This window comes from Pungitius pungitius, chromosome 15 (genome assembly GCF_949316345.1).
Source record: "Pungitius pungitius chromosome 15, fPunPun2.1, whole genome shotgun sequence".
NCBI classification, from domain to species: Eukaryota; Metazoa; Chordata; class Actinopteri; order Perciformes; family Gasterosteidae; genus Pungitius; species Pungitius pungitius.
The window spans coordinates 100,884-111,732 of record NC_084914.1 but is presented as its reverse complement, the minus strand read 5'-3'; the positions used below and the strand labels follow the sequence as shown (position 1 = coordinate 111,732).

Sequence of the window (10,849 nt, the reverse complement as noted above, 5' to 3'; positions counted from 1 at the left end):
TTCCCTTCTCATCTATTTACTTATCAGGCAACCCAGAAGAAAAGGTTCCCCCTGAAACTATGATTACCAGCCAAAACAGTTGTGAGTGACGATGCACCACATCAACGCCCGTGTTCCCTGTAGAAAGGGTTCTCAGAACTCCAGAAGGTGGAAAGGTGGCAACCATGCCATCGGGTATCCCTGTAAAACCTCTCATTGGGGGTTGGATTATAACCCTTTGTGTTGGAGAGAGACATAGAGAGGGAGACAGAGAGAGAGAGAGACCACGCTCCAATCACAAAGCTGCAGAATAGCAGGAAACAACAGAGATGAACACCTCTCTCTCTCTCTCTCTCTCTCTCTCTCTCTCTCTCCCCCTCCCTCTCCATCCCTCCTCTCTCCCTCCTGTCGGGTTTGAGGAGATCTCTCTAGGAGCTGGAGAGGAGAAGTTGTCCGTCTCTCTCTCTCTCTCTTGCTTCCTCACCATGGATTCTAGGAGTCATTCTAGGAGTCATCCTAGGAGTCATTCTAGGAGTCATCCTAGGAGTCATTCTAGGAGTCAAGGAGCCGCTGGGATTATCGCTCACGTCGCGCTGCTCCTCTGCAGCTCGTGCGGGACAACCGGAGAAGGTGAGCAGGCGATGCGGCTTTTTCTTACACTTCTCCCGGGAGGAGACGCAGCGAGTCCGGGCAGCGCGCGGCGGGAGGGTCCCGGTGCGCAACGCGTCCGTCCTTCAAGGATTCTGCTTTCCGATGCAGTGATATTCGGTCTTTGGTTTAGTTTGGTGGTTATTTGGATAACGTTCGGAGATGCGCTTCTGTGCGTCTCGTTTTTACGGACCCGCGTCCAGCTGTACAGGAGAAGTACAAGTGTTTCCAGTCGGTATACGGCTCGGTATAAGGGTCTCATATCCAAATCCAGCAATCTTTGTCGCAGTTTAATTAGTCATGAATTTTCTTTCCGGGGTTAAATGATCAAATCCCCTAACGTTGAGCTCACTTTACTGTTGGTGCTCATGAAGCCATCGTAGAGACAAAAGCATATAATTCCCAAACAAACCTGTCTGAGGACGAGTTGATCCGCTGTGTGCGTAAAAGAGCCCCATCGCTTTGTTTTCTAGTTAATTTGCTGCTGGGACTGAGCCAAGGTTTCCTGTTCTAACCTGATGGAGGAATAGAGGAGAAGCTTTCCTGTTTAGTTATTTCACACTAAATGAGTGTACATCGGAAACAAATGTAATGTTGGATGAAAGAAGGATAAAGATGGAGATGATGAGACATTCTTATAAGTTATGGAAGCAGGTGCTTAGGAGTCATCCTGACTTATTGTCACCTTTCTTCTCTCTGCTTTCGTGCACGTCAACCATCCTTTCTGGCTGAGTGATACTCTGCTTCAGTCTCTCTCTTCTTTCCCTCCTCTTCCTCACGGCTGACTTTAGAGCTTCAAGGCCCAAAGCGATGCTTCAGTTGTGTCCTGCGAGGGTTTAAAAAGCATTTAGATTACAAAGGGATCCTAAGAGGCTCCACGACGCTCACACTGACCTCGTTTCAGGGTTTGCATGTTCACCCACCACGACTCTTCACTGGTCCATCCGCATGGTTCCCTGTTTGTCCTAAAGCACTGTGGTCACAGAGGAATCTTAATCTAAGTAGGTTAATGTCTTTTTTTTCTCCTGTAGGTCCAGTTTTATGGGGGCTATCTGTGGCTCTCACTGCCAGGTCCATTTTCTCTGCTTCCCCCTCACCTCTTTGCATCTGTCTGTTTATCTCGCCGGGCCTCACCCAGCAGCACACACACAGACCATAAAACCACAGCAGCCCATTAACAGCAGGCCTGCAGACGGCTCGCTGTTCACCTCGGTGCTACTAAATGATAGCGAAGCAGAAATTCATATTTAAACAGCCACAGATGGCGCTGCATGCGAGGACTTTGCGTGATGAGATGGCAGGACGTCGGCGTGTGAAACAGATGCCCGCCGGACATTAAAGTCTCTGTGCGTTTAATCTCCTTCTGACGCAGACAGCGTGACAGAGTCACATTGTGGTGGGAACCGCCTCCAGCCCAGTGTGTGCACAGAAAGGTCGGATCTCGTGGGGAGTTCAGGCGAAGAGGGGTGTATTTTGTGGCCACTAGGGGGCAGCAGAACAAGCTGGAAATAGAAGTGAAATATCATTTTTTAATATAATAAAAAATGAATATAACATTGCAGTTTTTATTTAATGTTTGATGTACTGATGAACTCTCAAAGAACAAATGAAGAACCTTGTTCACGTCCACTGAGAGATAATGGCTTTTGGTCCGCTTTTGCTTTTGTGCAAATTACAGGTAAAATACCCTAACCCTGCAGGAAACGGTGTTGTGTGCTGAATAAAGCGTCGTAGTTATGGTTCACAAGCGAGTGCTCATACACTCAGGCAACCATTTACTGCACAACTCCAAATGTGACTGTTGTGTTTCTGAGGAGTTCCTTTTTCGGGATCGCACATTATGTCACAGTAAACAAAAGTGGTGGATTAAGCTGAAAAGAGCAAAACAATAAAGCCGGCTTCATTACTCTGACAGCAGAGAGACTTCATCGGTGTCCTGCTGCGTCTCTAATTGTGCCCCTCAGAAAGTTTTGATCTCATGCGTGTTGTTTTGTTCTGCTTTATTTCTCTGGATCTCAAAGCACAATTTAGGGACAACACTGCCTCCAGTTCATCCCTACATTAATTAGTGGAGCATTTGATTATCCGCGCTGTGGCGTCTGTGCTGCATTCAGAAACTCTCCTGCTTCTTGCACCGGTTATGATGTTTCCCAAAGCAGAAATGAAGCACATCAAAATATGTCCAGCTTGGTTATGTAATTCAACACGCTGGTTGTTGATTGTTAGCTGCACCGTGACACTATGCATGAAGGCTAAAATGCACTATAAAGATCAGCTTGGAGACAAAGGTATTGATCAAAAGGGTTTGATTGGCTTGTGATGCAGCTGTAATTAAAGGACCAAAGGCCCATTGTGTTCACAAGTGGATCTAAGATCACGTTAAACAATCAGAAATCTTTGCTGTGTGATGTCCAACCCACTACCAAACATAATCAACTCTATTATTCTGCTTTACTGTGTACTTCACATATTCATTGTGTATGATGTTAGGATGATGCTTCTTAGCAATAAGCTGCTATTGAGCATCTGTGTCAGGTTTGAAAAAAAATCAAAATAAAGTGAAAGCACCAGGACACCAATGCACCTGATGTGTTAGCACCTATATGTGTGCAGCCCCGTATCCACTGCATCCTGAATTTCCCACAATGCAACTCAAACTGTTTAATGAGGCCTTCCCTCCGAGAGAGATGTCACCACACCTGAAATAATGTTTCTGTTACTGTTGTCATTGCCTCTGCATTGAGCATGGCAAAAAGCAAACTGGTCCTCCTCCTGTGTGCGTGCGTGTGTGTGTGTGTGTCTGTGTGTAACTACCCCCCCCCCCTGTAGGTTGAAATTAATTGGATTGGCCCTGGGTGTTTCAAGCAAACATGGGGTTAAAGTTTATGTAAGCGCATTAATATGAAGATGTAGCTGCCTGGAGTGAAAGAAACACATCTGACCTTCTGTTAAACAGCAACGTTGCTCTGTGGAGGAGAGACCCCCCCACACCCCCCCCCCCCCCCCCGATCTCCCCCGATCCCCCACAACATGCTTTCTCAGGCCGAGGCTGTCAATTAGAGAGTACTCCCGGTCTAAAATGCTTGCTTAAGTGCCGAGTGGCGCGGGGGGGGTGACGTGCTTGGATGTACACACAAGACGAGATGAAACGTTACTGATGGCAAATTCAAAGAATAAATAAAGTATAGAAAAAAGAGACTTAATGTGCCAACAGTCACAGACCAACACAACGCTTTGGTGACGTCGGTTCAGTTAGTGCTACTAGCAGGACTCATCATCCACACATGAAGGACACACTCCTCACTTTCCTTCATCTTCAGGTCTGCTCGGTCTTTCCTCCTCTTCCTCTCTCTTCCTCCCAGCCGATTCCGAGCCGCGGCGGTATAATCGTAGCCTAGCGGCAGATAATATCAATAACACTTAACGACTTTTAATCCCAGCCTAATGGCAGATAATACCACTTGCACTGGGGGTGTTGAGGTGTACCCCCCCCCCCCTTCAGTGAGAGAACTTTTGAAGTGTTATTACTGATGAAGGCGGTTCCAGTTGGATATTTAAACTGTGCTCGTGGGGAATGTTGGTGGCCCTAGATTAAATCTCATGAATCATAAATAATTAGTCATAAATCTTTGAGCTGACGAGTTCCCCCTCATCTGGTCCAGGATTAATCTGCTGCAGAAAATACACAGGAGGCTGCAACTTCAGCATCTGCTTCATGTGCTGCGCTGCCCTGAGTCATGTGGATTTATTGCGTTCCAGTGAGCGGACTGTTTGCAACGAGAACAACCCGTGAAAATAAAGTATTCAAATCCCCCCCCCCGTCTCTTCCTTTATGATTCACGAGGGGGCAGCATCAGAATGAGGGAAAGGGAGAGAAGCCGAGGATACCCCCCCCCCCCCTATATTTCTTCTTTAGTGTCATTTATAGAAATGTGTGCTGGCATAATGGAGCCGTGAGCAGGACCCGATGGAGTCGAGGTTCCCCGATGCCCCCCCCACCCCCCCCACCCCTGGTCATGAATCTGGATCCATCGACCCAGATGGTGAAGTGAGGGAAAAGAGTGAATCATTTCAGCCTTCTTTGCACGACCCTGTTTACACTGTGAAGACGTTAACGCCTTTGCAGGAAGAGGAAGAGCTGACGGAGGGGAGGGGGGGCGGGGTCGAAACACAGGCTCCACATGAGGTCGGGGCGAGGCGCCATCGCACAGCGCCGCAGAGCCGGACTGCTGTTGGAAGTTTGTCATATTTTCATACGTCCTCCACGCTTTAGAATAACACGTCCATCCTTCACCGCACCGGTTACCGAGGGACTCCTCTAAACTCCAGGACCCGACACCTTCTCAGACCGGCTCTGAGGGCCGACCACGGGCCCCACGCGGCCGTCGGACACCGGGGCGCCAAAAGGGGAGGACGGGGGCCACTAAAGGCGGCCGAGGCCGAGCTAAATCAAAGCTGAGCACATCGAGGCGAGACGAACGAGGGGCGGGGGGGGAGAAGTGGGGGAAGAGCGGTGTGAAGGGATGAAGGGAGAAAGGACAGAGTTTAGGAGTCGATGCGTGCAGGCTGTCTGGCAGCAGCTTTCCCATTTTATCCCCCAATGACCTGCTGTGTGTGTGTGTGTGTGTGTGTGTGTGTGTGTGTGTGTATACGGGTCACCATCTGCTTTCTGGACACGCCGCCTCACACCTTTGAGATGATTTGACTTCAGGAGGAGGAGAAATATGCAGGTATGAAAGGCAGCGAGGAGAGGGAGGAGGGGGAGAAGGGGAGTAAAAGGAGAAAGGGAAAGGATAAATGTAGAAGAGAAGGGAGAAAGAAAGAAGGACAATGAAGATAATTCAGTTGTTTCCCTCCTGTGACATTCTCAGCCGCCTCTAGAATTTCACCACCAGCTGGCGTTTCAGTGTGTGTGTGTGTGTGTGTGTGTGTGCGTGTGTGTGTGTGTGTGTGTGTTTGTGTGAGAGTTTTTTGTGTGCAGTCCCCGGTTTTGCAGAGCTCTGCAAGTTGTGCGTTTTGCAAGATTGCAGTGGCGTTAATATTAATGCCTGGCCCATAAAAGTTGGTTGGTTGAACATAGTTGAAATTTAAAGAAAGAAACATTTTCAAACTCTCTCTCTGTTTTCCTCACATGCTGCTCTCACATCATTATACGTTTTCATGAGTAATGTAGACCCAACTGGAGAATAAGGCTATGCCATGTGAGAATCACAAGCCTAAATACCTAAATATCACATCTCAAAACTAGAAATCTCCAGATTTTTCTACTCATTAAAGTAAATGTGCGTGATACTAGTCTGAAGCTACAATCCTCAGCTTCCAAATCCCCAGCCGGAAGCCAGAGAGTCTCCTTGGTGTGAAGAACGTCGTGAGTCGTTTTAACGTGTTGTCTGTGTTCGGCCTGCTGTGTCGTCCATCTGCTCCATTCTTTTTTAAATAGTAGAAAGTTTGACTATCCGTGTGTCAGTCTGTTCGTGCCTTGATGAGATATTCAGCACCACATCTCATATATCGGGCCGATGCCCTAATTGCAGTCTGTCGTGTGCCGACAGTTCAGCGCAGCGGCGCTCGTCTCTTCTGGACGGGACAGAAAGTCCTCTGTTAGTTGGTGAAAGCCGCAGCCTTTGTGTCTCCAGCCTCAGGAGAAGCTGCCAGCGGGAGAAGATGGAGAACTTCAAAATTACTTGCAGAGAAGGCTGTAAAGTGAGCCCATCGATGTGGTGACCGGCGCTCCTGTTCGATGAAGGTGTAAAGTGACTGGACCCTGACTCAGTCCTACACGAAAAGGACAAAGAAAGACCGAGCTCCATTTTAGCCGCTAAAAGGCTAACGGCTAAAAGCGTCTGATTGAAACTCACACTCGATGGTCATCGGTCAGCGTGCACTGCGTGCACACACCTCGTGTTCTTTCTTTTGGAAGCCAGTGGTGCACCAAACATCTGGGAGGTGTAGGAGGAAAGACGGCGGTTCAACGTGTCTCAGGCACCAGGGTTGAAAAGAGTCCTCTGACAGCCCTTTAATCTAAATTAAGAACACGTCAGCCTCACATCAGTGAAGTGACTCAAAAAGAGGCGCATAATCAGCTGTGTTTAATAACTCCTTCGATTGAAGCGGTGCTGATGTCCTTTTTTCTGAATTGTATCCGCAGTGTCCCGTTTGATTTAAAGTCTCACTTGTAAAATAAAATAATTGCACTAAGCTGTCTGCAGGATGTGAGTATTTCTGTGCTTTTTATTTTTTGATGTGTTGATGCTTTCAATTAAGAGGCAAATATATTCCAGACACCTACTTAGTGCAGCGGGTAGATTAGAAGGTATTTAATGAAATCTCCCTCTGGAGCGATTAGTACAAGTGATGTAGGCTGCTGCCTTCCCATTGCATAATTGTATTGTTATGATTGACAGTTAATGTTTGGGGCGGAGCAGAGTTTGTACTGCACCCTGGGTAATAAACAGCTTCTATCGATCCTCTTGTCTGACTCATTGATTTTTTTTTTTTGACACACAGGGAAACTTTCTCTATTTTCTCTGCAAAAAGGAAAACAACCCACCGCTGCATACTTTCTATGGGAATAGTTTTTGACATTTTGGGAGGAAAAAGTTTTACAGAATGTAACAGGAATGACTTAACGTCTCACTGCTTAATTAAAACCATGAAAAAGTATGACGCGTTGATTTTTCACTAGAGTCGAAATATGTTAATTATAAAACCTCAACATTGCTTATTGACGAATTTTGTTTGTCAGAACCGAGCTAAGCTAACCTGCCTCCGACTGTAACGTTATATTTAGTCTTTGTACCCTTTCTAAATATGTTTGATATTTAACAGGTAACAATGAAATAGCATCCAATTCAGTACTCACTCTCTTAAACTTTAAATCTTTGTCGTTTGTGAATGTGAACATGATCAGTGTGGTGAACGTAATTATTTGTTTCTAATGGACAGTGTGGTGGGAGGCTTTGAGTGAAGAATAGTGTCGTTTTTGGCTGAACATAAATCATGAAGTGCTCTTTGAGAAGCTATTCACAACATGCTATGGTTTCAGTTAAGAATTAGTATAATACCATTCTAATCAAAATATCAATCTACCCACCTAGGTCCAATCTTAAACACTGGTCTATGAATAAGGCTTACATGTGGTCATTTAGACAATAGTTTTAGAACATTCGTTCAGCTCAAGTCTAGAATGCTGAAGATGAATCAGAAGTTCAGGTATTGCAGGTTTAGCAGACCACTCAAAATCCACTAGAATGCAGGAAATCACATCTATATAAACTATAAGGGATAGGTTCAACACACCTTTTTAGACTCTACCTTGACTAAAACACTAGCAAACCGTAGCACTAACAAATGGCAGCACTTAAATTGTACTTATAATGGCACTTTCTATAACATGTTTTGAAACTGCTTATTTGATGAAAAATGTACTTTCTTGTTAATTGTTCTTCTGAGTTTGTATCTCTATGTGGAAATGCACTTATTGTATGTCGCTTTGGATAAAAGCGTCAGCTGAATGACATGTAATGTAATAATGTAATGTAATGTAATATAATCGAACATGTCATGGGGGGGTGGACCTTCAGCTATGTCTGCTTCACAAAATGTAACTTAACATTGTCCATCTCCAATAGGCTGCCCCTATCAATGGCTTTGTGCCTCCCCACAAACCACCAGAATACAGGGTACAACATGGGTTCAACAGCAAATTAATTCCAATTCTCTGATATATGAGCCACCAACTTGTGTGGCTGTGTGCGTGGCAGGATTTTAGTCACCCCGACAAAATCTCACTCGTCCAAAAAGTTGGCAGGTATGCAAAGGTACGTTAACTAGGTTAAAATATTTTGTTGGATTAATCGTGGCCTCATTAATCGCATAGATTAATGCATTTATGTTGACAGCCCTAGTTTTTGTTGATGGAGGAATGTGAAAGCTAAAAATGCATCTCTTTCAAGAATATGATGCTCTTTTGGTGATGTTCCCATTTTCAATCTTTCTATTAACAACGTAGTTGTTGCTGTGATTGATCCTTATCCTTGTGGTGGCCGAGTGGTTAAGCTGTTGTACTTAAGTTCCAATGTGCATTGGCCCGTGTGGGTTCAAACCCCATTCCTGGTAGAAAACCAATAATGGCCCAAAGGATAATTCCCTGTTTCTGCTCCGCCAGCTGTGATATGGTGTCATTACAGCTGGCGTCGTCCAGAAAGATGAGCACCCCCCCCCCCCCCTTGCAATGCAGTGGTGATGCTCCTACACACTTGCTCGATCTCTAAATAACAAAAACCAGGTGATACATGATTTGTGTCCCCGTTGTAGTCGAACCCTTCTTCGTTTCACTGGGTTTGAGATGTTCAGCTTCTCTCGCTGATATCCTTCTTGCTTTCTGACTCTCCTTCTTTGGTTGTAAGAAACCTCGTCGGTGTTTTTTAGGTTGGCCTTTCCACTGATTAGAATGCGCTGAAGTCGTTCACTCTGTGATGATAAATAAGGAGACCTTTTAAACGTGATTGCCGGCGTTCTGTTTCTATTAATGTCTGTTCCCAGCGTGAGGGTAAACAATCTACAGATCGGGTGACATGATTTATGTTTATAGTATTCTAAAATATGTAAATGAATTCCCCCCGGTGTCAGTGGACTGTATTCTGAGGATGGGTGGGGTCTGTAGATGGACGGCGCCATATGTTGCTGTGAAGCCAGATCAGATTCTCTCATCCTGTGCTATTAATTATGTGTCAAAGCGATGCTAATTAAACTAGGAGAGGAGAGCTGCTGCCATGTCCTTACCTTCAGGGTATTAGTTAGCAAAGTACGCTGCTCTGCATTTCAATTAATCAATTAAGTCGGGCCACGGGCAGCTCGAGAACAGATACGGGCTCCTGCTCAATAATTCAGCCGTTTTAATCAGCTTGTTCAATCCATCACGGACAGAATATCAATCCAGCGCGAAAAAAACGAAAATGAAACTGGTGTTTTTGGTTTGTTGTTCATCTTTACAGCTGACGCATTTTGTCACAGATCTTTTAATGAGGTCATTATTTCTGTTTTTCTCATTAGTTTTGGTCTAGTAGCCACCGTGGGGCACAGTCTCTCATTACTGAGGGCGGAGGCGCCTTGTGTCAATCATCCATATATGAGTTTTACTTTATTTTAACGCGTATTCTATTTTCTATATATTTTCTATATTTCAACATCTGCTATTATAATTATTTTATATTTATATTATAAAAATTATTTTATAAACAGATCCAGCTCCGCTCGCCTGATTTTATTCACCGCGGTGACATCAACACGTCGTCATCACATCCTGTCAGAATCTCTTCTGGTCGACCCCCCGGAGGTGGACATTGTGCGGATTAGTGAAATGAACACTGACGTTGGGGCTCCGCAGCGGAAAACAACCGTTTTGGCGGGAGCCTCGTTATCCCGCTCGCGGCCTCGTGCTCCGACTCGCCGAGCCACGCCGGAACCCCCCCGGGGCGCGGGACCTCCTGCTCGCTGAACTGTTCGTGGAGGTGATGGATGGACGCGTCTCCGTGGGCGCTTTGTTATTCAGAGGAACAGGAACGAAGGGGTCGGCGCTGGCGGGGCGAGCCGTGGCCTCCCGCTCCGTCTCTGCCGAGTTCCGAGTCCACCCGTCACGTCGTCAGCCGGGATTAATGGAGCTCGACGGCGCCAAGGCCTCGGCACTCCAAAGATTGTTTTTTTACTGACTTTTTACTGCCATCGTTTATTCATGAATGATAGACGTGACACTGAGGATGAATAGATGGACTCGAGGTTTGACTCTCTCCCCCTTTAAATCCTCCTCAGGTACAAGAAACGATGAAACATTCATTTGGTGGGAGGATATTTTTTTTTACATTAAAAGCCATCACATCACATCACTCAGATGTCAGGAGAACGGTTGTGCTCTTGTCAGTGAAGTTCTGCATTACACTTATCTTATCTTCGCTCTTCTCTAATAGGTCAGTAAACACCGTTTCTATCACAGCAGACTTAAAGAGACCCCTTTCACTATATTTGTCTTCTGTATTTTCATCTGACTTAATTTCATTTTTTAAGCCGAAAAGCTCTAAATTTACAATGATTATTCTTCAATATAAGTCAAACAAATTCTAAGGCCCTCCTGTTGGTTTCAAGTAATGCTTCTCAGTAAACTTCTTTCTTCAGTTAATCCGGAAGACTAAAAATAAAAATGCACTGTGAAAACCCTCCAAGTGGT

General features: G+C 45.5%; 1 protein-coding gene across 2 annotated transcripts in view; it reads left to right on the top strand.

Annotated features, from left to right (window-relative positions):
- The first annotated feature begins 332 nt into the window (after positions 1-332).
- Positions 333-10,849, top strand: part of LOC119209364 (contactin-associated protein-like 4) — a 41,912-nt gene continuing 31,395 nt past the window's right edge. For both annotated transcript variants that reach the window (XM_037458649.2, XM_037458648.2), the window contains exon 1: positions 333-609. In XM_037458649.2, the coding sequence (XP_037314546.2) occupies positions 465-609 (145 nt within the window). In that variant the 5' untranslated portion in view covers positions 333-464. The remainder of the gene's footprint in view (positions 610-10,849) is intronic.